At 39.8% G+C, this 25,749-nt stretch overlaps 1 protein-coding gene across 5 annotated transcripts; it reads right to left on the reverse strand.

The window, feature by feature from the left end:
* Positions 1-4,497: 4,497 nt before the first annotated feature.
* On the reverse strand, positions 4,498-25,507 carry cnnm2b (cyclin and CBS domain divalent metal cation transport mediator 2b). Of its 5 annotated transcripts, none has more exons than XM_030780060.1 (8): positions 24,028-25,507; positions 9,599-9,742; positions 9,222-9,359; positions 8,074-8,243; positions 7,430-7,518; positions 6,691-6,758; positions 5,153-5,331; positions 4,498-4,710 (listed from the first exon to the last, which is right to left on the reverse strand). In XM_030780060.1, exons 1-8 carry the CDS (start codon positions 25,505-25,507, stop codon positions 4,498-4,500), a joined length of 2,481 nt encoding a protein of 826 aa, XP_030635920.1. The 5 variants fall into 5 exon arrangements, with proteins under 5 accessions (XP_030635920.1, XP_030635921.1, XP_030635917.1 ...); XM_030780061.1 differs by lacking the exon at positions 6,691-6,758 and adding an exon at positions 6,040-6,042 and having other exon boundaries at positions 7,425-7,518; XM_030780057.1 differs by having other exon boundaries at positions 5,153-5,364; positions 6,715-6,759; positions 7,425-7,518.
* Between the last annotated feature and the right edge of the window lie 242 nt (positions 25,508-25,749).

Here is a 25,749-nt window from a genome sequence, read left to right on the forward strand (position 1 = left end):
GCATTTTGGTTGAGAGTGTGTTAGCATCAACTCTCGGAACCAAACAGTGGTTTGGATTTAAAGTTTAGAGAGATTCAAATGTCTGTGATTGACAGATCAGCTTTATAAGGGATAAGGTGGTAATTGACAAGTGAAATAATGTATACTATATGCCATGAAGACCAATTTGATCTGAAACTCTAAATCTGAGTTGCACAGTCTAGGCTGTATATGACTCAAATAACAACGTTACATATTGACTGGTGGTATATATACAGTAGGCTGCACACAGACATCTGTGTGTAGATTATGATAGAATGTAATTGCATTATATTTAGTTCATCATGTATTATTAGAGGTGTATTTTAACTGTATATCTTTTTATATTAGAAGAATAGTTTTGTTATCTTGAGGAACCTATGAAGGGAAAGCAATGCTGGCTATGTGGGTTTGTTTTGGTCATGAGTGCCATGTGTGAGGTGCTAGCAAAAGTGTACTGGGTTTCGACTGAGGTGTTTTTTTGTTGTTTGTTTGTCTTTATTATTGGAATAGGCAGTTTTTTAAGCTCTCGTAGGAAAAGTTCAGACAAAGATTTTTCAACTTCTTTTCTTTTCTTTTTATAAGAACTGGAGAAGCTAAAATCTGGCAGCTCTGTTCACATTGATACAGCCTTTGGTCCTAGTCTTACTCAGAGAGGCTTCAGACACCAGACACCAGATCTGAAGTAGATGATGTTATTGTCCCAGGTTGTACTGGTTTGAAATGGATCACAGTCATGCTATTTCCGTTAAATCACGTCTTTCTTGAAGACTTCGTTTTGTACAAATACGATTGAAAAGACCACTCGCAATGATATGAACAGTATTTTCCAGAAGTTTCTTTTTTGTTGTTGTTTGTTTTTAGTTTTTGTTTCGGTTTATTCTTGAAGTAAACATAATTACAGTTGCAACACTCATTTTCGCACAAGACCGACCATCGCGTCAAATCAGTTGGATTCGCTGAAACGGAAATGTGACGAGCGCGCAAGTTTCAATGAAAATGACATCCACCTAACTTCCTTTCACCTAGTGTTTGCATATTGTTTTGCATAGTTTACATTTCTGTACACGAAGTGTGTTATCTGTTCTGCGTTTTTTCTTTATTTCAGGAACTTTCTATATTTAAACTGTTCAGAGCATGTTGGAATTAACTGTCCCCTAGAGCGGAGGAAATTGCAGCATCGACTTACAAAATCATTTTAACAATCAGTTGCAAAATTGTGAGAAAAATTGTTGTTTTGTTTTTCTTGTCTTTTTTGTGCATGTTCTGAATGTCACTGAGGCTCAGTTTTGTTCCCTGAGTAATTATATACTATATAAAAATGTACATTTGGAAAATTGCGTTAACATGTAAAATAAAGTTAATTTTCCATTACAAGCATTCCATTGTTGTGTATGAAAATACTTAGGATGTAAAACTGTAGCCTGTATTCTTGTCATTTGCTGTAGCGTTTTACTCTTGCACAGACCTTGTCCTTTCGTTGATTTTTTGAGGCGCGCATTTGTGTTTGCACGTGAACTATCTGTCAACGGCTCACCGTTCTACGCCAGTTGCTAGTTAAAACCGATTTTTTTATTTCAACCTGCTGTTTTCGTACAACTGCATAACATACTATAGCTTGCTTGCAGCGTATTCTGAAATCAGGGACAATTTTAACTGCCGTTCTGTCCATTTGTTTCAAACCGTTACTCAGACCACAGACAGCAGGACGGTGGACTCGTTAGCAAACGCTATGGGTCTTGAGATATCAATGCGAAGGAATCATTTCTTTGCCACAGTGCTTTTGGAGTTTGAAGATTTAGGTCTTTTATAACATTTTAAAATGTTATTACGAATTTTACATGGAAGGTACCACTAACTCCTCTAACCGCGCCCTGTCTAAAGTACTTCAAGCTGATCTGAAAAGTTAGCTATCGGTTTAAGACACTTCTCAACATACTTTACCTGTGTGCCATCGATTAGGAGGCGTTCTCGCTCTGAAACATCTAATCTGCTCCAAATTGGTGACCGGTAAGTAAATACCCCATATCACTAACCAGCTTTGTTACTTTGCTCTTGATGTGTTCCCACCATACACTAATCTGTCATATTTTGTCACTATAATACGAAGTGCAGAACTTAATGGACAATAATAATTATCGATGGTGAGCCACGTTAATAGGTAACGCATACATGAATTTCGCAAGCGGTACCATCACCCATCATATTGCGTGTGTTACATGTCTGAATTTGATCAATGTTTCAAGTAGGCTACGGACGATATAGCAGTATTACGATTTATAAGCCTACGAAGCAATAGTCAGTCGTTACCACGTACTATATGCTTATGAGGGACACCTCATAAAGTGGAAGCGTTTGATGTGCAGTTTGAATACCAGTGTTTGTTGTCTCCGTTTATATGAAGCCACATTTCACGTTTTAACAATGTTTCTACCATTTAAATGTTTGAAAGCCCTTACATGGTTTTGTCGTGTTCATGACATTTACGTTCATTGACTAATTGGTAATGTCTTATTTTTTCCCTTAAAATTCATGTGCTGATGGATTGCAGAGTACAATAAGTTCAAATAATAGCTCTGTTCATTTGAATTAAACTGAAAAAAAAATACATTGAGCCATTTTTTAAACATTGACAAGAACTTTACTAAAGTTTTTAAGTGTTAACTTAACTGGTTCTTCTGCGAATCAAAGAATTTTTATTTGGTGAGGAATTGTGACATAAGCTGGGTTATAGCGCCTGTTTGTGGCTAGGAGGTGAAACTGTTTTCAATAATGCTGCAACACTGATAGCAACAAATACTATCGGTAACAAAATAAAACTACATTAGTAAAAAAGACATCTTTATTAAGATTCAAGTTCTAAGTTAATTGGTCAATTTTTTAAAGTTTGGAAATTATTTTGGCCCATTTCATAAAACTATAACCACAATTGGGAGTAAGATTTAAACCAAAAATAGTTTAAAATATTCTACTTTTTCAAAGGAGGAATTTAAAAAGAAGGATTTGATGCTTGCCCTGCAACACACCATGATTGGCAAGGTATATACCATAATGTTTTTGAAGGAATTTCTTTGACCTCATTGTGTGCAAAAGTGGGGGTATCCAGTGACTTAGATGACAAAGGCTACTTAGAAACATACAGTCCTCTTGAAACAATGAATGATATCAACCACACACACATGCCAAAACAGACATACACATATACTGCTTCACCACCATTTGAGCTGTCCTAAACATAATGACAGATGCTTAGTAAAAAATTTTAATGCAGAAGTTGTTTTTGTGTCACTGGAAAAAAAAAAACTTGTTAAAGAGATGTGTTCATTAATACTACGCATTTATCAGGTAAGTTGTGAAACTCTTTGAAAACTGAGTGCCAGAATACAAAAACATAATTCGTGCCTTTCTGTGTACAGACCAGAGACACATTTCAGTAGAAATGTGAATGAGATTATCAATTGCACTCTGTAGTCAGGTTCTGTTTCAGTTTATAGGGGTTGACAGTAATTCATTTTTCTGACAGCATGGACATACTATGTACTCACGAAAGTTGTACCCCAAATGTCCTAGAGCGTATGTACACACATATATGATACATAAATGCATACAAATATATCTATAATTTACAATACATTGATTTTAATCAATAATCATCTTTTAAATAAAATGTGTTTCATTGCACATGTTAAAAAAATTAATATGATTTTAAAGGCAACAATGTGATTTTAAAAGGTGTAAAATATACTGTACCATACGCCTGATTTAGAATAGAAGTAAAAATAACAATATCTGTAATATACATTGTTGTAAAAGACCCTCACTGATACATATACATGAATGTATTTGTAACTATGTATGTATTGCATGTGCTCAATATCAATATAACACTTGCTTTAGAATACATACACACACAAACACACGTATGCAAGTACGCACGCGCACCACACACACACATAACTGCATTATATAAATGTGTGTTCTTTGCGTGTGTGTACAGTTATATTCACACACTTATATACAATCATATATAAAATAAATAAATACATGAGAAATTGCTCTTGGTTCATGGTTTCTTTCAAAGCGGTATTTGGCACAGTCTTTGACTCACCATATAACATCATCAGGATACAACTGTTAAGTGTGTCCTTTTCTTGTTGTGGTCTTCATCAGTCCCACTGTGCCTCCCTGAAGACAAAAAAGGGGGTTGAACGGAAAGTAACAGGGAGCCAGGGAAGGGGTTGGGGGTGTTGGTGTCCAAACTCCAAACTCTTTGGTCTGGTGGACATGGATGCACGCAGCAGTCCGTCTTTGTGCGCGGCACTGGGACGCACCGGGGAGGGGGATCGTCCTGTTTCCGTCCTTAGGGCAATCCAGACCCTGTGTGCAGTACTGTGCGGTACTGGTTGAGTGTTAGATGAGGGGTGATGGGGTAGTGAGAAAGTGATGGCTGGTCCCCCTACCCCATCACCCCAGGGGGGGCTAGACAGCCCCCTCGTTGTGGCCTGTGTGATTGGATTTGTTGTGGGCCACACAGTTCTGTTGCTGGTTCAGCAGGTTAGCTGTCTCATCAGCAATTCCATCGTGGAGTTCGTTGAGAGTCAATTCTATCTTAGTGTACTCGCTGTCCGAAGACTGTGGCGTCTTGTCCATGCGAGATGCCATGAGAGCGTTCTGGTATTGCTGTCGAGTCACCTGTTGGGGGCAGACGATGGAATGTGTTGATTGCTATGTATATCAGCTGTGTATTACATTTGGTCATACTCACAGATAGTGTAAAAGTGGATAAAGTATATGTGCTTCATAATATCATGCTCAAAGGTCAGTGCTCCGCGGTTAAAAAAACACTGGTCTTAGTCTTAAGACCAAATTAAAAGCTACAGTCTTACCTGTCGTACCCTTAGTACACTGCAGTTTATTTCCCTAAAGATATGTTGTAATGCGGGTACGGGTAATTATTATCCTACTCTCTAGATACGTTCTTATGATATATACTATGAAGAGAGAATATATACCCTCTAGATGTAGTATAGTGTACAATATGTCCATATCTAGGCTTTATTTGTGAATTTACATGTGCGGTAGTGTACAAGAAATTGTATCAAATTTATATCCTGCATGTGAGAACTTTTTCTACCTTGACATACTGCAGGTCTGTGGCTGCCCTGACAGTATAGTCAGGTATGTAGATCTGCAGGTATGCGTTGAGCTGGTTGTTGCTACTGCCCAATGTGGGGGTAATGGTGTCAATTCGGTCACTACGGTTCAGTGAGTCCGAGTGGTTCAGAGCGAACGGCCGTGGCGGGGACTTATTCTCTGCACAGCACACAACAGAGCACAGGAGGAGGGCTTATACTCTCAGCTTGGGAACTGTAAACAACACACACTTGTTTGCCATACTCAGACAACATGAACGAAATGTTTATATCATTCATTATATTTTGCATTGCAAGAAAAAGGCAGAAGGATAATATTAGTAGGCTAATGCTGATTTCTCCAACTATGTGGATCACTCTAAACAACTTTTATCAACCAAGAGAATTTGCACTTGTTTGACCATATAAAACTCTTAATTATTTATAAATGAATTTAGAGGCCTTCTGTGTATCGTACAGAAACCTAATTAATAGTCATGGAAGAGGTAGTTGAGCATGGAGACGTGTAGGAGAGTTGGCGGTAGCTTGTTAGAGAAGAACAGAAAGGCTTATATCCCTCAAAGGAAGACTAGCTCTTTTTTAATTAAACACAGATTATGTTTTCCACTTCTTAAAGACGGAGGGAAGAAAAAAAAAACCCACACTCATACACACATGGTTTAAAACCTTCCCAAGGGTGGCGTTAATGCCACAATTTGGTTGGAATGTATATAATCCCTGTTTGGATGTCTGTGTGGAGTAGTGCACCCCAGTATTCTAGGGCAGCACATGAGAATTCAGCCCAATAGCCGAGGGGTAGCTGGGGCCCAAACGCTGAAATGCATACAGTGAAGATCATTAGTGTAAGGGACCATAGCTGCTCTTTCACCTCCTGCACACTAGGAGAGTCTGAGAGGGAGGGCCTGGGTAGTACTTCATGGTATGAAGGCTATGGAATTGTTTTTCCAGGTTTTCCAAGTTTTGTGGGAGGGAACAGGGTTCAGAGGATTGTCACATTTACAGTGGGCCTCTGTGCTATGTTTGTGTGGAAACTAGGCCTAGTTTGAGATTAAATTAGTACAGTTGAACTGCTGTTTATTCCATTTTTTCCATCAAAGAAATCATTTGGAATTAATGTGGTCTGGTCTTTCACGGTCAAAAGATCTGCTGATGAAAATTACTAAAGTCATTTTTTTCATAATTGCTGTTAATTGTTTTGGGGCCTGATTCAGTCAACAGATTTCAGCATATCTCAGCTAAAAACAACTAGCACCTGCCAAGACAATGCAGGGAAAAGATACCATCTATTTTAGTCTGTTTGAAATGAAGACACTTCATGCTCACACATAAACATGCAAGAATACATTTTCAGGTTGCAGACTGGTATTGAGATAGAGCGTATGTGATTGTTCTTTGTTCTTGATTCAAGGCAATGTCAAACTGAACCCCCATTCCAAAGGTCATGGACTTCTTCCACTATTCAGATGGATACATTACAAACAGACAAGTAAAGATATCCAAAGGCAGAACTTCAAAATACTTGGAGATCTAGCTACAGACCCACTCCCATGGACTATGAAAGTTTGAGACAGGGACAGGAGACATGGAAATATGCAGGGAAATGGAGGAAGAGAACACTGTCACCAGTGGGCAGGACATACATAGATAAACAACGTTTTACAAACCTAGAGATTCCTAAAACCTTAAATTGCTCGGCTGGGGCATGACTGACAGAATCAAAACAAACGCGCTAATAAGTGAAGACGCTTTTTGGAACCACCCTATATATCCTGCACTTAAACATGTTTAACTGGCGTAGTCCCAGAGTTTTACCAGCAGAGGTCCCCTTCCTCCCATCCCATTATTTTACAAGAGTCCAGAATTTTATCAATGGACGTAGGGTGCCAGCAGAGAAACAATTCTATTGACACATAAGTATGCAAGGTAATGTTTAACCGCAGGAGAGGATACATTGCATTGCTCTGCATTAGTGTCTGACTGGACTACACACAAGACACCAGATGCCCTGCTTGGATATCACTGTTTGCTTGACATTTATTATATGGAGAAAGCAAACCCATGAGAAATCATGTCAGATGTGGCAGGCGGTTTGCTAGAGCACATGTGTTGCCGGCAGGCAGTTTGCTAGAGCACATGTGTTGCCAGGGGCGTGTTAGTACTTGATTTGAGTACAAAATACGATGCCTGGTGGGTTTCCAGGACGAGGGACGAGACATAAGAGAAAATATGAAGAAAAGAGATTGTGTCATTTACCTGGAGAAGCAGTTAGAGCCATTATTCCATAGGAGGAAAATGCACCAGCTTCAAACTTCATTCCCTCTTTTCCTGCTTCCACCTCCACTTTGCCCTGTGAGGTAAAGTTATCAAACTGATGATGCAGGCTTTGATGCTCATCTGAATCTCCTTAATCCATCTCTCTGAATCTGAGTTAACTGCAGTTGAATTGCCGAACAACACTGAGGCACCTATTCTTGTCCTTGACTTAATTGCATTGAAGTATTTCTTTCCATCAGCTGTTACTACACCGATTCACATTTTGAGTCAAGAACATTACATCAATCTGGTATTAGAGCACTTCTCTGGAAAGAACATCTGCGGAAGAGGCAACCCTGTGAATTTGTGTAAATATTCCTAGATTTCGTCCATTGTGGTAATAACCGTTAACAACTTTCCTTCCTTGCTCCTTGCTTCCCTTCCCTGCTTCTTTCTTTTCCGATAGTTGCTTGCACTAATGTGTGTCACCTACTGAAAGCCCTATCCCCACTTGTACAAGTTCCTAAGGAGAAAATCTAACACTTGGTGTGTTTATAATACTTGTGAAAATCCCTACTTGTTTTAATAGCTCTCAATCCCTCATTGTGTGCCCTGCCCCACCCTAGAACAGTTTGCCAAGGGGGCTGACCTGAAGGATGAGGATGAAGTAGTCCACTGGCTTGTTACGGTGAAAGAGGTAATGCTCAGGTGCCTTCTTATTCTTCTCATTGTACTTCAACTCCTGGATAACGTTGGGATGTTTGAGGAGTCGCAAGAGGATTTTCTCGGACATCTGGACTGGGTTGAATGGTTCAACCTCTGAGAAGCAAGACGTAGAGGCATAAGAGAACACCCTGCTGTGACCATACATGGCAAGTGATGAATAGCAATGCAATACTTGATTCAAGACATTGATCCTGAACAGCTCCTTGCAGTGAGAGCCTATGAAGGAGCGCCCCTTTGAAGACATTAGGGGCAAATGTCTGATCACTCACGGAATTCTGATAATCACGTAAATTTGTGAACTAATAAAGATACTACCCATTAATGTTGTGGACAGCATCTTAAATGGATTCTTTCATCTGAAAATATCTCTTCACAAGGAAGATTCAAGTGACCCTTTAGAAGAGTGCCTTGGTTCATGTGACCTTGTGGTACAGCTGGCCGTCCCAGCACACAAGACGTATTTAATAGTTGTGCAGTTGTGTTTACAGTATCTGTGTCACCTGGCAGCTGGTTCTACCTTGACCAGAGACCTTTAAGAGCATTGGGCCTTTTAATCGATGATTAGCAGCTAGGTCAAAGTTCTGGCAAAATCCCTGTGCTGGATTTAATTGTCCCTGTAGTAGCAGGACTTCTCACAGGCTTTGCTTGTTTAGGTTTTATGGGAAATTGATAGATTCTGAAACTTTTTTTCTCCTCTTAAGAGACATGTCATATATAGATATATATATTATTCTTGTTATCTTCTGTTTTGTTTGGTGAGTGTCCAGAGAGGTAAAATACCAAACAGCATATTCAAACAACGGAGTACATGCTAATTTGCAAAACTTTGACAGTTACCCTTAAGGCTAGACAAATGACCTTGAGTGATGGCTTCTAATCTCCTCCCCCTTTCACGACTCAAATTTCTAATCTCAAACACAGGGCTAAAAAAATGCACCGCTGTGTTTTTCTGTTGACTTCCTGTGTTGCCCTCTCACAGGGGCCTAACTCCTCCGCACCACAAACCCCTTTACAGTCAGGCACAGAGTAGGGCACACTGGGGGAAGTCAAGCAGCAACGCACTACACTTGCCTGTTGCTAGGAAACGCAGAGTAGCCAGTAGAAGCTGAGGTGATATTTTAACCTTCATTTCATTGTCCGTGGGCTTGAAGGCCGAGAAATCCTGCTTCCTTTCCCGATGGGTGATTTTTTTCTTGGTTTTGTTGTCAGCTGCAGGATAGTCAGAGTGAGGAGAAAGAGGTAAAACCTTCCTTAAATTTTTGAAATGCACAGGTTAATGTTAAAAACGTCCTTGCTCCCACATTCACACTCACAAATAATCCTAAATACTTTTTGTGGTATTTGAAACACTCCTGATATCACTCAAACCAACTGTAGGAGAATAGCATTTTTTTTTTTCAGTAGTGTACAACAGATACAATCCCTTGTGGTAGTCATAGGGCACCTACTGTACAAGTCTGTCTCATCTAGGATTTCAGATTTGATGATTTCTTCAATGACGTCTTCTAGGGTAACTATGCCCAGGACCTCATAGAAGGGGTCTCCTTCCCCTTCATTGTTTACTCGCTGGACAATAGCCAGATGAGATTTACCTGAAAAAAAAGAAATACAATCAAGTGAAGTCATTTCTGACCCTTTCTAATGACAATGCTCATTTTAGGTAGTTACAGTTAGGATTCTGGGATATGTAAACCCATGTACTTGACCAAAGATCACAGGACTGAATTTTGATGTTCCTGATAAGGAGTATTATTCAAGGTCAACATTAATTTGAAATACATGCCAGGTGCATCAATCAGCCAGCCACATCAGTGACAATTTACTGTTCTATTTAAATATTTGAACCGAATATACAAAGATCCATACACAATATGGATATAAGACTGACGCTCCTGTATTTTAGTCTTGCAATTAATGTTTAAATGATTGATATTTGAAGAAGGTTGCCAGAAAGACTTACTTCTTCAAGAGGATGAGTACTCAGCTGTGATTAAGAGAAAAGGATACATACATCGCTCACACGACATCAAGTGATTTTTCCAGTTTTCCACAGAAACAGCCACATCTGCTTTCCCAGGACCCTCACTTATGCAGTCTTAAAAAACCCCTCTATTCTGCAAATACTGTCAACCAAAACGCTAAACAAATTCTTTGCCTTTTCTCAGCTTGTGATCATTTAAAAGGAATTTTCCAGAGGGGAAGGCTAATATTAGACCTGAAATGAAGTTTCCATTGCTCTTGGGCAATATTCTCACCGAAGTGACTGCCGGGGCAATCTGATTGTCTTGGAGCTACTCGTTTAAATGCAGATAGGCATAGCTTGAATACTAGAAAGCCTGGGACTCACTTCACTCATGACAACAACCCACAATGACGAAGTGTACTTTATAGGTAATTATCGCCTCCACACTATCAACCTTAAAGAGCTCAGGCTGGTGTCTCCATCTTGTGTATACCTATGAAAACGTCAGCAAAACTACATTTCCATTTAGTTTCAAAAATAATTATATAAAATTGTTACCAGAGATTATGAATGTTTTCCTTTGGCCATTACTGTTACAAGGAAATATGGAACCCTTATTGTACTGCATATCAAAGGGCATCATCTTTTTTTTTTCTAATCTGAAAACATTAACTGACATTAAGCGTCTGTTTGAGGACATTAATACTAATAGTGTTAATTTATAAATGAAATGCACCATAAAATAAACGCATGTTGCATCTCATTGAATATGTATAGGGCCCCCCTTCCTCAGTCACTCAACACTAGCTGTGGAATGTTTTCAGTCTGGCCCATGCAACAGAATACAAGACAAAATCAAAACTAGGTAATTCTTTCAAGTCAAAAGCCAACGTACCAGCAGACTTACATCCTCATCTTAAGCATTTGAATGAGATTAGTTTGAAGGATGATCAAATTTATTTGTTCATAAAGGTTAATGCTGTTGTCTTTGTAAACAGTTTCAAAATACAATGTATTTGTCACAATCAGTCACCCAACAAACATCTCTTTGTGTGGTTATGGCACAGATTAAGCTCTATGAGCAAGTTCGGGTCAGGTTCAAGTATAAGAGGGCACTGTTAGTCACACCATTATGACGACAACAGTGTAAATGTAAATTCTTGACACGAAATTTGTACCATTCGAATAGTTCATCAAAAACATGTTTACTTCATATTTTCTTTTAAATGGTCCCTTGAATACAAAGCAGAGACATTTCTTCTTATTCAAGGGGATAAGGAAATAAACCGACCCAAAAAAGGAGACAGTTACCTGAAGAGTTACAATAGGGATTTAATACCAATATAAGAACAGTACTTAATATACTCTTTGGTTTTCAGTTTTATTTTGTTTAAACAAAACACCACAGCACTTAGTGACCTAATAAACACCTTTACATTCAAAAGCATTTTAGTCTTGTACTTGTTGGAAAGTCATGACATATCCACTAACATCAATAATCATCCACACTGTACATCTTTATGGACTGCGTAGCATATACTTTTAAGCATATTATTTTATTTACATAAAAGATAACTTTCCCCTCTTCACACATCTTCACAAATGGGAGCAAAAGTAGACCAAGGGGTTTTTTTGAGACTTTGAATCATATCAGTAAATAGAATACACCCACTCAATAATCCTTGCTCTAATTTGCTCTGTCTCTGTGTCTCACATTGTCACTGCATACTTTCCATTTTCCCACAAAAAAAAGGATGACAAGATGACAAAAACAAAGACGAGTAATATCTTCCACAAATACACGCAGTCCAAACATGCTCTGTTTATTCATAGTTCTTTGGCTGCTATTCTTACAATCTCTCGTATTTTGGGAGGGACAGAGAGTCGGTTTGAGGATGACCTCCTTGACCTCATAGGGGCTGGGGATTCACAAGCTGTCTCAAAGAGGGAGGCTCTGTGGGCTGTTTTAGACTGACTGTGCCGTTAGACCCCTGTGGAATGACAGTATGGGCCATCACACTCAAGGGGCCAGTATTTTAATAGAGTGTGACACCAGAGGCACAAACTCCCATGACACAGATTAGAATGGAAGCAGTCTGACATGCTGCATAAGGAAATGTGTGTGTGTGTGTGTGTGTGTGTGTGTGTGTGTGTGTGTGTGTGTGTGTGTGTGTGTGTGTGTGTGAAAGAGTGAGAGCATCCATAAAGGCATATGTGTCCGTGTGGGAGAGATTGAGATGCAGAAGAGAGACTACCAGAGGAAACTAAACTCAGGATATGGGGACAACCCTGACTGCACCGATATTACTGCTAACTACCTTAACTCAGCAGACAGGCTTTTAGCCTTTTAAGTTTCGACTTCTTTTCTGCCAAAAGAGGCATTATATAATATGATTAAATCAGACAGTCAAAGCCAGGTCTGGTGTGTAGTTACCACTTAAACATCAAATCAATACCACTTTGATGAAAAAGCAGTTTAGGCTCCATCTCCTTATCAAGACAAATTTTTGCCCCCCATCAGTCGCTGACTCTGTTGACACACGTAACATTTGATAAGCAGATGATCTAACAGGATCCTGCAGTGAGGCCTGAGAAACTTTGTACTGTAGTTTATGAGACTGCTGTGTGCACTTTTCCTTCATTCCCAGCTTATTTATGGCATGCAGTTTGTCATACTTTTCCATAGCGTAATTTCCACTATAAATAGTCACGTAAGGCTACGGGGCACTGTCTGTGGTCCATGCTGATCAGTGTCTCCATAAATATTTTCCTGCTTCGACAAATAGAGTGACATTTCTCGGAGCGGTGGGAAATCGCTGAGTAATAAGCTTGTGTTTAAAAATCTACCTCAAGATGTGTATGAGACAAAATTGTTAGTCAAGTCAAAATGTCACTTGCATAAATTTGCATGCTCTGTAGCCGTCATCGGATTGATGGTACTATGTACGACAACAATCACTGACAGTCTTTAGCTTCTGGCCTCTGCAATATCTGGGCCACAAACCATGACAGAAATTTGTTAGGGTCAAACAAGTGGTCCCTGATAAATGAGTAGCACTCTGGTGGAGTGTGGTGAAAGACAGCAGTGCTTGCTACTTTGTGTCTGATACAGAAAAAATGGTACTGTAAACAGATATGTTTCTCACCACTTCTTTATCTGCATTAAAAATGTGCAGGGGATTTATTTCAGGAAATAGTGTCTCTACACTAATGACATCTTGGAGATCTTTGGAAGGATTTGGACACAGTGACCAGTCTAACAAGTGTTTGACACTTGTACACACACACATGCACACAAACAAACATGCACAGTGCCTTTGCTGCACTGATTTTTTCAAACTTGTACTTTACATCAGTATCAGTCTGTTACTGAGCAATATTATCTTCTGTGTTAACACAAAGATTTGCTTAAATCAAAGAATCAATGATGAATGGAAGATTAACAAACACTGTATGCTAATGGATATCAGCGGGGAAACAGTTACAGTGTACGGTAATAGATATCCTCCTGGAAACAGGGCTTATTTACACATACTTATTTACCTGATGAAAATCGTGTCCCAACCAGTTCACCCATAAACTGTAAAGGTAGACTGACCTCAAATGTCAAATCTGTCAAGCTCATCTAAACGCTATGTTCAAAATAACTGTACTTCCTGACATGGGAGGTGGATGGAGAGGACAGTCTCCTCACTCACTTTCTATCGATTTTTTGAGGGTGTCTTTGCTCAATAACAGTCTAACTCCCTTCCGGTCGTAAGCATGATAGGGCTTAATTTGAGTCTGAAGGAGGTTAAGGCTGCTTACAGACCCTAATCATTAAGGGGCCTTTGGGGCATAGGGGTCTGCAGTCACAAGACCTTACTTTTTGGTGTTACACTCAGAGCACACAAAATAAAATAGTTCTGTTATCAACAAAAAGCAGCCGGCAATACCAGCTGAGTCTCTGTTTCTGACCACAACAGTGCTTTTTCATTCAACCCAGAGAGGCACTGATGAAAAGGATGGTGAAGATCTGTGTGACTATCTTTTTTTTTTTTTTTTTTTTCTTTACAACATTCTGCTGTAGGTAATGACAGAAATGTTTTTTTTTAAAGTGATATCTAGAGTGTTGAGACAAACAACTTGACTTGACAACATCATTTAACGTTATGCTCTTAATCAGACAAAAATATGGTCTTTCATAAGTCAAGAGTGTCTCTTGAAGTTTAAAAAAAAAAAAACCTGATCCACTCCCTAATATATTTATCACCATGGGTTTTACTCCTCCATTCAGTTCCCAGGCTATTCAGGTATGAAGTTTAGATGTGTTATCCACATAGAGGATGTCCTTGGAAACCCCTAGATATCCAGAGTTTCTATGGGTGCTTTAATTATGACATCATTCACTGGGTAAGAACACTGTAAGGCAGGAGGAGCTCTGCATATCTCTGAAACACATGTAACAAAACTTCTTTGTATTGCCTACGCTTTCCTGTCTTAATACACTTACACTGACTGGTGCTATAAATAAAGACTAAACAAAGAACTGGCATGATGTCACTCTATACTTTGGGTCTCTCATGCTGGAAATAGATTTTAGGTCCATGTGAAATGATAAAAGATTTGTCCATTTGCTGCAAAATGATTTTTTCTTGGTAATGGTCTGACAGAATTCAGATAAACTGGGACAAAGTGGATAAAGTGCCAGTTGTGTAGATACTAACTATAATAATTGTCACAGTGATCTAGCTGTACATCAAATGGCATTTTCTAAAGTTAGCAATGTATATGATTGACAATGCTTGTTCTATACATCCTGGGTGATACCAAAGAATAGAGTTTAATGCCTGAAAACATGAACATTCTTGGATCTAAGTGTTTACAGCTAGGCAAATCATAATTAATACTTCAATGAAAACAATTAGCTGGGGTAGAAATCCTCAAAGCTACAATGAGCTAAGTACCAATAAAAAAGCTCTCATGGCCATGCTAAGCTGTGGGAATGTTGCTGTTACTGGTTAAAGCAAGTAGCCCCGATGTGATTAGCTACAATGTTTTCAGTCTAACTGAAACTACACACACGTATTAAGACCAAACTTCACTCTAGTTAATTTGAAACTGCATTAAAAATTTGTTGTTGAGCTTAAAAAAAGAAAAGAGTAGCGTACTGAATGATCACATAAGAAGTGGCTTAAATTGATGCACTTTTAAGTTCTTCAGCTGACTTTGCTGTGGTGTTTTATGCCCTTAAGTAGTGCCCATTGGCATGGATGTTTTTCCTCAAACTGGAGGAGAGACACTGTGCCTGCTTGGCGTAATCAATGATGCCAGCCCACAGCCCTCCAAAAAGCACTGGCTGGAAGGCTTCCATGTCAGGGCATTAGGCAGGGGTTTGTGTCGCCTGTAATTTACAACACTGAGAGAACCGGGCAAAAGGACAATATGGGAGAGGGGTGGACTGAGGCATGGGAATGAAGTAGGGTGGGGGGTGAAGGGGGGTGGAAGGGGGGGCTGGGGGAGTTGCCGTTTTAGCGACCCAAATGGTTCTTCTCCCTGGTGAATGTGTTGCGAAGAAAGTGGAGAAGTGCTAGACGAACTAATGCCCCAAAGAGGACTCTTGTGCCGAAAATGCTTGATCTTTAATCACTGAGAGTAAAAGGGGAAAAAAGGAAAAAGAAGGGGGAAAAAAAGAACTTGGTCCAAATTTTTCTTTCCAAGAACTAAATTGGACAAAGTTTTGAATAGCATTTGATAACTATAGCTTTCTGTCTCAGAAGAGTACTTCAAAAGGAACAACAGACAACCACTATCATAATAATGATGTATGATTGCAGTTCTAATGTAATAAAAAAAATCTCTTTTTTTTTCTTTCTAAAAGCATAAATAATAACGATGATTGTACTTAAGGGATGCGATGACTTTTCGTTAAACCAAATTTCAGTGGATGCTTTCCTTTGAGAACAATTAAATTCAGTTGGCACACATTAGAAAAGTGGCCTTTGGAGAAAAGCCACAAACACTGAATCACATTCCCACATGGACCATAAAAAAAGACAGGAGATAAACTGAAACCATCTGCAGCTATCATTCAGAACACATATTACTGTATCTAGACAGCCAATGCAACCTTTGGCATATCTGGTAAACCGTATCTGGACATATCTGGTGACCATAAGCCAATCAAAATAATCTGCTAAAATGTTTCTCATTTTAATTGAGCAGTAAAGTGAGAGAGATTCACCATCACTATGGAAATTCTGAAGTTATGCCCCTGAATGTGGCTTGTCACCACAGGCTAACAGCATCTATGTATGTATGTAATTGTATTTGTTAGGTTTGTTTTAGTGAACGTAGACAAGTACCTGCATTTCTCTATTTCAATGTTTCTATCGTCCATTTTTAAGCTTGTACGAAATGCCAAACTTTAAACTTATCTTTATGGCCATTAAGCTATTTAGTTTTTTAATAGTAATACTGGCTGATGGAAATTTGTTGACCCTTTGTATAAAGTGTCATCTGTTATCCTAAAATATCATCATACACTTGATTTCCTGTAAAGCCACACAAGCTAATCCTTGTAAATCCAAATTGCATAATACAACCACACTAATTACAGCACTATTTGTCACTAAGAGAAAACATGGAAAATATTATTGTGGAAATTGGATTTAAACCCTTCACTTTTAATCCTCTGTGTTGTGTTGTGTAGTGTATTAAGGAACCCTCTACATGCAAGCAACAAATTAAACTAAGATCAAACACAGACAACCCGATACACAAACGTCAATGCACCATGCTACAGCAATGACAACAACAAACAACGACTTTCCTCTCTCTTGAGATGACTCTTCCAATGCACACGTCATTTTCCATGCCACCTAAGGGTGCTGACTGCCACAAAAAGGAGTGCTCAGCAGCTCTCTCACACACACACTTATGCTGTTTTCAAGCTTGGTCTTAAAGACACTGAACTTTCAGACAGTGGGGGAAAAAAACAGAACTACTGACTACTGATCAGGTGTCAATAGTTCCCTTATCTTTGCTCCTGGCTAAAGGTTTCCAGTATCTCCCGCCACAGAAAATGTAACTTCTTGAAAACCCAGACATAACACCCTCTCATTGGTGTTAAGTGCCTGTAAAACGTTGGAATTTTAGGTCCTCAGACAAAACAACGCATAAGACTCAATTCCAGCAAAACCGTTGTGAACTTTTACTCAGAATGGCACAAGAACAGAGTCGCTAATATGCTAAAGCTTAGCATTTCACAGTCATTAGCACCAGGAAAATGAAAACAAACATTATTGGATTTGATTTGCAGTGCACTCTTTGAACTCAGAACTTGCTAGTGCAGATTTTAGAGATATGAGTCCTCTCCTAAACCCCTGTAAACTCCTGACAGTCTCAAAGTGCATAAGATAATCTTGTCTATCATACCATCATCTTGAACGAAAAGTCCAAGATGTGACTCTGAAAGCAATCAATTTATTATAATTATAAGATCACTCATATGAGATATTTGGCTGAGCTACATTTGACCTCAAATTATATATCTTGAGTACTAGGTAAGTATAGACTGTAAGACTTTAGTATGCACAACAAGTTTTTTACACCATTTCCATATATCATGTAATGTATAGGAGCAGTGCATGCACAGTCACTGAGCAAATAAATGGTTTGATCATTTTATATTTAATGTAAGATGCATAGAACATGGGGCCAATACTAGATAAAAGTCTGATCACTGAAAAGCTTGTCCAACTGTGTGGGTTGTTTTTGGAGGGAGCAGGTGCCTGTCATGTTTTCCAGGGTTTTTTGGAGGGGGGGGGGGGGGTGGTGATGTTTATGGAGAGTGCAGGTGCAAGAGAGAATATCCAATAGAGGTGCCTGACTATGGAAATTAGAGATAGAGACTATCACCTGCACTGATGCTTTGCTATGTGCTTGCTTGCCAAGTGAAGCAAGTCAATCTATCTATCTATCTATCTATCTATCTATCTATCTATCTATCTATCTATCTATCTCCATAGCTGAGCCCCATCAATGACTATGCATATTCTCAGGCAGTTAAATTTGTACATTATCCGTTGCATAACAACACATTAGCTAATATAAAATTGCTTTAAATAACATTCATCCGTTGGCATGTTTGAGCAGAACTCCACATGTGTTAATATCATAGTAAGCTGGCATTCAAGATGACAGTAATGTGTAATTTAAAATTTAAAAAGCACACGGATAACACATAGTTAAAACTGATTTGCTATGAGTAATATATATAGAGAGAGTGCCAGATCAGACAGACTTTGTGAAGGCACTCTGACTGGTCTTTCAACTTCTCAATTGTTTCACTAATCGGTTTTAAGTCCATTTCATGTTGCACCAGAATTTTTGGAATGTAGGCCATTTGAAAAGCCAAGCTTTGCTTGAGCTTTACAAACCACACACTTTTGAATGAAATTATTATGGAGTACGTGTTCTGCTAGAAAGAAAGGTCTACAATTCTCGACATGTTTACTACACCGAGTGGGCATAGTTCTTTGGCATGCATATACCTTACCTTGTTTTGTGACAGAAAGCCTTTCCTGTAAACAGGCATACCAGATGAAAGAAGATCTCAGAATAGAGGTTTTGCTGCACAGCATCTGTTTCACGTGCTTTTCAGTGAACAGTTGAAGAGGACAGAAGGAGGAAAAAGGAGGACTGGAAAAAAGAGAGGGAAACAGCCAAACTGTTGTGCAGGTAAAGTAAGTAATCTGCATAGACAAAGAGGGGGGGGGGGGCGGAAAAAAGTCTGAACGTGGAATCCAACTGTGTTCAAAGGGGTATCCCACACCAGGCATCTACTGCTGTTCTTGCCAACATGACGCCACTTAATCCTCCTCCTTATTCCTGAATAAGCAAGTGTTTCCAAGCAAAAAAAAGCTCAAACAAACTTTACTTTTTCTTTCAACCAGTGCTCGTGGCACTCAGAGCACAGCTTTCCCGAGAGCATAGCATGGAACGCTACGACCATAACTGGGTTGAACGAGGTAAAGAGAGTTTTTGCTTTAAAACAACAGAATGAGAAAGAGGGGCAGTAGAAGCTGAATTAAGCATAGATTGGCCTACATTAGGGGGAGGGGAAGAAAACGGTTTGATACGTGCAAGGGCTCATGTTGCAGTCAATCCACTATGGACTCCAGTTTAAATCAGAAAATCAGCTCTCGCACAGTGACTCTTGCTCGCACGAGAACCGTACATTTACGTGACTCGACTTAAGTTTCTCGGCGATACGACTCAGGTGAGGGTGTCTTAAAGTGACAGCTGTCAGTATTAGTCACACCTCTCTCTGACCATCGGGGACAAAAAAAAAAGCTGCATATGTCAACCCTGTATTAAGGCTTTACAGGAATGAACATACATGCCTGTTTTGTTTGCTGTCATATTCTATCCACTCTGTGAGATTTGTTGTTGTAGTGACTTCACGTTTTCGTCACAAAATCTTATTGCCCATGAGATTCAGCGACATTAAAGAATAGTCCCAAGCTGCCTTCAAAAATGCTCTGAATAGTTTGTACACCCATAAAGTCCTGCCAGGTCTCCTTATGTCTAGAAAATGAAACTAAAGTCTGGGCAGCAGGCATCTAGCGTAAAAATTGCCAAACGTTAAGAGGTATAATGTTCAAAAATATTATGTGTAGCATGGCAGCAGGCCCTGTTCTAAAAACCCAAAGCCTAATCACTCAAAACTTTACATTAATGTCGTATTCTGAGATGTGGAAAAATAAGGTAACAGGAGATCACCAAGGAGTGTAAGCTGCTATACTGTAAACCTGTTCTTGGAATAACAGAGAATCAAAACATAAACTTTTTAAGGAACAGTTCAGTGTCCCGTTAAAGCATTCTTCTCAGGTGGTTATAATCTAATACATTGCTGACTCTATACATCGCCGATAATAACACTGGCATTGGACTCACTGGTCAAACTGTAGGGGTTACTGAGTTCAGGGGATCACACATCAGTTCAGCACACAGTACAAGAAAACCTGTCTTCACAATCCTGAGGTCAATGTGGAGAACTTAGTTTGTACTTTGCCTTTGTGTAGTTGAACAGGTAGCAAGTTTTTACTTTATCACTCATTTTTTTCCAAATGCACATTTTCTGTAAGTTGCTGCCTGAGCTGATTGCTGTTTGGATTTGTGGCTAATTCTGTAAAAAGGGTAGATGTACTTAATGGCTTAGAATTGTCAAAAATCGTCTACTTTTGTTTTCTTTGAATGGGAAAATCATTAGACTGCCATGGGCTGTATGCAGTTTCTCAACGTGCCACAACAAAGTAGCATGTATCCACACGTCACTTAGCTTATCCCTGTCCTAAGATCAGACAATTTTTACACAGTGACCTCAGAGACATCTCACTTCAAATACAACATAACAGTTCAAATGAAACCTAAATAGAGCTCATTTTGGACGACATTACGTTTGTAAGAGCAGGAGTAGTGCTTGGCTCTCATTGTCAACTTTACCGCACATCTGACTTGGTCCATTTCCAAATTGTGAACTCATTAAATGCACAACCTGCTGTTCAGTAGCCATTTCCTGAATGACACACTAATTGTTTCAATCATAGAGGAGCAATTAGTGAGTAGCTTTAGAGTTTCCATTGGGAGGTCTGTCTTGATTAAGAAGTCTGGAATGACCTTGCCACAAGAATGTGGAGTCTGACCTTTGAAAACATGATGGCAGCTCTTTTGGCTCAGTGCTCAGTGTGGGTTTAGCATTCTCTTACTCTCCCCCCCCCCCCCAAATTTTAACTTGGTTTGCCTGTCAGCACTTACACCCTCTACACACTCATGTGCCTACTCATCATGCCCAATTTCGTAAGAATACAAAAAAAGAAAAAGAGCACCTCGTAAATCCAAAAATAACATCAAAGTGAAACAAATTACACCTCCAAGGTGCACTTTGCGGGAGTGATGTATTTTGTTCTCGCTTTAGACGGCTCTGCTGCTCCACAAGAGGCGTTAGATTAATTAACAGTGACTTACAATACAAAGCACTTTGAACTGATTGTGAGCCCCATCCAGAGCCAGATTGACGTGAAACTTTGACCCCAAACCCACACTAATCAGTCATTAGAAAAAAACTTGAGAGTTGATGGCGAGTTCCCTCTGGAGTGTAGCCAAGAACACAAAAAGTCACAAACATGACATTGTCATAAGCTAGGTTTCAGACATTCTTTATAATGTGGCCCACCTGGTCTTACTCAAGCGTATGGATATAATCTTAAGTTTTTCAAAATACTGATCCGCGAATGGGGTGTGTTTGGATTGATGCTGAAACATAATTCTGTGGCACTCCTGGAGAACAGTTGACCACCTCTGTTATTGTGCACTCAACATAAATGAACATCTTCTTACTATCAAGGCAAAGCTAGAACTCTGTGTTCTCTACCACTTGTAGTCAAAACACTACTGCTAAATGTGCTTTGGAAAAAACAGGAAAATGTGTGAGTATAATGAGCACTCTATATTTGGGCTGAAAGAGTATGAAAGAAATAATTAGCAAGGACAGTTTCAGCATTGATGATATTACTGTGCATTTTGTTATGCCTTCCTGTGTGTGTGAATTTACTTGATGGCAGAAAAGAAATTGTTAAATTTATAAACCGTTATAAATATGGAGATGGAAGTCAGTGTACATGAACTTACACAAATTGAGATGGAAGTCAGTCTGTATGAATATCAGTGTGTGTCCTGACAAGCTTTTAATTTAATTAAAAGGGAACACCTGCTCCTAAAATTGAGGCACCTAAAATTCAGGGAACACCTGCTATCTGGGTTTGAGTCATTTTGTCATGTAGACAACATAGGCTAATTCCCTCAGTAAAACATTCATGTTTGGGGAGTCTTGTTACATCAAGATTCAGTATTTGGCCGAGAGTAGTCATAAATTTACCCCACTTTTCCTTTCTTTTCACTTACCAAACAGACGCTAAAATACAGCTCTCCAAAAACAGTAAAAAAAAACATGAAAGTTGAAAACAGAAACATGGCTGTATATAAAACAATGTTATGCGCACTATGTTTTACACACTGTGTAAAAATAACTGACCTATAAAATGATCAGTGTTACTACCTTAACTAGGTTGCGTAATTCATCATCACAAACATGCGCCTCTGGTGAATCGTAACCACCAAAGTGTGACAAGTCGCAGAAACGTGCCGTGAACATACAATGAACATACGATGTGTAAATCGGTGACTCTGAAGTCACTGATTTACACATTGGGGTGTTGTAATTAGTTTGTTGTCCAAGCTTGTCAGCCCAGGGGTGAATGAGGAAGGTCAGTTCAAGCTGTCAGAGACCTTTTTTGTCTTATAATGATGTGCATACACACATATACTTGCACATACAAACACACACACACACACACGAGCGCGCGCTTTGTTAGGGATCAGGAGTGTTGAAGCTGTTATTCATTATCCACATGAATGCATTCCAAAATCAAGACAAAAGGGAGTTATCGCCACCATCACTAAGGGGGCCAGGCGCAAGAGGGAGAAGGATTAAGCAGGTTCTCGAACAAGATGACCCCACCTGATAACCCTGGGGCAGTTTCACCATTCCCACATATCCTGATGCATTTGGACATAAGGAGAAGAGAGAGAGAGGGAGTTTTGTAAACATTAACACGGAATGGAAGTGATGGCAGAGAAAAAAAAAACATCCAACAACCTCACTGGAGGGGTGGGAGGTGTAACCAGGTGAGAGCCCACAACTGCAACCTTAAAACTACCAAGGTCTTTGACGTGAGATTTTTCGAAGTCTCTGTGCTTATGGTTAAATACAAATTTCTTTTGTCCGAATCCGCGATTATCGCTTTGGAGAATGACCTGTTGTGTCAATTCTTAAAATCTCTCTCTGGTGTTTTACAAATAAACTTAAGACATTTTGGATTTGTTTTCTGGGTAAATGACAATGGAAAAATTACACTCAGTGTCCTTGTTGCACACGGAGAGGGGGGGGGGTTGTTCTAAGCACTAACAAAAAGAGTAAAAGAAACATGTAGCGGCTAAGGTGTCTTTGTCAGGGTTTCAATGAAGTAGTTATTCCACAAGAGTGGACACCTGTTGCCTACGAGACGAATATTTTCAAGCCAACCGATTCAGTTTTAGGCTCTAGGAATGCATTTGAGCTGTGCTTTATGTGTCTGCATTTGGAATGGAAATAAAACTCCAGCTGAAAGTGTATCAAGAGGCAAAATGATGAATGACAACCAATGAAATAAGAAATTGGAGATTTTAAAATATAAGCAAACTTATACCACAGAATCTCAATGGTTTGTGAACTGATTGTAGAGAGATTTGTTTATTGTATCACAGTTATTGTCAGTAAGCCAGTCCCTGAACTAGTACTCGCATATTAAAAAAAATCACAGTTTCTGTTATATAGTAAGGTCTAATGATGTCTGTGCACTCTGAAGTGATCTCTTATTTCAATACAACTGCTTTGAAATTTCTTCCAAAAGTTCACATTTCTTTGTACCATAAACACAAAACGAACTTCTCGATCGACACTATTTTTATTTGTTATGAAATTTGTAATTCGCTGCTATGAAATTCTCTTGCGATTGTGCACGATGTAAAACAACACAAAGCGACTACATTAAATTAAAAAAAAAAATGTCTAAAAAGGAAGGGATAGTGTGTTCGCTTTTATAAAGCCAGAGTCTTTTCAGAATGAGTGTACTCTATACACTAAAAAGGGGGTGAGCGCCAAAGTCTCTTCTTGCAGAGATGAAATGAGAGGATACACATGCAAACCCATGTAATACCTGTGCTATAATAATGGACAGCACTGGTCGTGGTGTTCTTAGAGCGACAGCAAAGACAGCGTATGCCCTGCAGCATCGGTATCCGCAGTTAGGCAAGAATAAAAACGTGCCTCACCTTTCTTAAACTCCTCGAGCATGGCATCCAACTTTGTGTCATTGAAGACAAAATGTAACGGATGGCTGTAGAACTTCGTTATTGTTTTCAACGGTGTGCAGTCGTCGGGATCCACAAACGCCAGGTCTTTAACAAACAGCAAGTCCACAATGTTGGACCTCTCCCCCTCGAAGACCGGGATGCGCGTATAGCCGCTCTCCATAATCTCGGACATGGAGTTAAAGTCGAGCGTGGCGTCACTCGTGATCATAAAACAATCCCGTAACGGTGTCATCACGTCTTCCACGGTTTTAGTCCTAAGTTCCAGTGCGCCCTGGATGATGTTCAGTTCTTCTTTCACTAGGTCGTTGTACGGATCCGTAACCCGCAGCATCTCCAAGAGTTTCTCTCGGTTGTACACGGTGCCTATCTCTTGACCAAGGAGATAATCTAAAAGTTTACTCACGGGATAGGATGCGGGGAATGTAAGCAGCATGAAGAATTTGGTGAGAAAAATGGTATTGGCACCAACAGCAAGGCCATGTCGTGAGCAGATAGCCTGGGGAACAATTTCCCCGAAAATGACAATTCCAATGGTTGACATGACAACAGCTATCAATCCAGATCCGGCAATATCATCCAGCAAAATGGTCAGTGTAGTATTGACCAAGACATTACCTAAAAGAAGCGAACAAAGCAAATAATTTCCTTGACTTCTTACCGGCTCGATCTTCCTGGCATAGTTTTTCTCTTTCTCAGTGCCACAGTTCTGAACTATCTGTAACTCCATGGGGTCCAGAGCCATGAGCCCCAGATTTAACCCGCTGAACATTCCCGAAAGACAGAGTAACATTGAAATAAAAATCACCTGTAGCCAGAAGGGGAGCAAAAACTTTTTCTCCTCCACCACAATTACTTTGGTGTCATCTCCGTCGTGATAAATCCAAGTGTTCTCTGTCCACGGGTCGTGCACGCCAGCCACGGCAGGTGTCGAAGTAGCGATACACAGGTAATATGCTTTACTCCTCTCCGTCTTTCGCAGAGGTTTGACTTCAATCTCCACAATGCCAGATGTCTTGCGATTTAAAATTATATTGGGCAAAATAATTATATCCGAAGTTCTAATGCCACATGGATGCAAACCCGACGTCTCCGCTTGGCTCTTGTTATCCCCAGAGGAGCTGTCAATGTTCCCCACCCGAGTTCGCTCGTGTTCCGTGAAGGCGATTTTAGACCATGTCTCGTTGTTTATGTTTTGCCCGTAGACTCTCAGTTTCACCCGAGACCTCTCGCTGACCCGCAGATACCCTCTGTCCATGAAAGAGATGTCGTCTGTATCCTCCAATCTCAAACCAATGATGACCGTCTCCTCACTCCCTTCCTTGCCACTTGTCGGGGTAATTAAACATCCGTTGACAGTTAAGAAAATTAGAGTCAGGGCTCGGACCCGGCTAAGTGACGCCATTTTTTCAGTGAGTACTGGGACCGACGGTTCTGCCATGTTGATAATGGGCAACCTCTTGAATGAAAAGGGCTTTTAAAAATCAGAGCCAATCGGAGTCCGCCTTCATCTCCGCTGCGCGCTGCCTTGACTTGTGCATCGGGACCTGTTTGGTTCCACTACGCGTCCGAAACTGATTACACTTCAGCGCAAGCTGCGGGAACTCGTGCCTCTCTTAAGGTTCTAGTGACAGGCGACCCTGGCACCCAATCCCATATCGCAGCTGGACGGAGGCGGGGAGT

This window comes from Chanos chanos, chromosome 7 (genome assembly GCF_902362185.1).
Source record: "Chanos chanos chromosome 7, fChaCha1.1, whole genome shotgun sequence".
In the NCBI taxonomy this organism is placed as follows: Eukaryota; Metazoa; Chordata; class Actinopteri; order Gonorynchiformes; family Chanidae; genus Chanos; species Chanos chanos.

Coding starts and splice junctions, on each gene's coding strand:
- cnnm2b (XM_030780057.1), bottom strand. CDS start 25,507: ATGGCAGAACCGTCGGTCCCAGTACTCACTGAAAAAATGGCGTCACTT. Junction 6,760..7,424: donor GGCTCTAACTGCTTCTCCAG/GTAAATGACACA, acceptor TTCCCTGCATAT/TTCCATGTCTCCTGTCCCTG. Junction 5,365..6,714: donor AACTTTCATAGTCCATGGGA/GTGGGTCTGTAG, acceptor TGAGAGTATAAG/CCCTCCTCCTGTGCTCTGTT.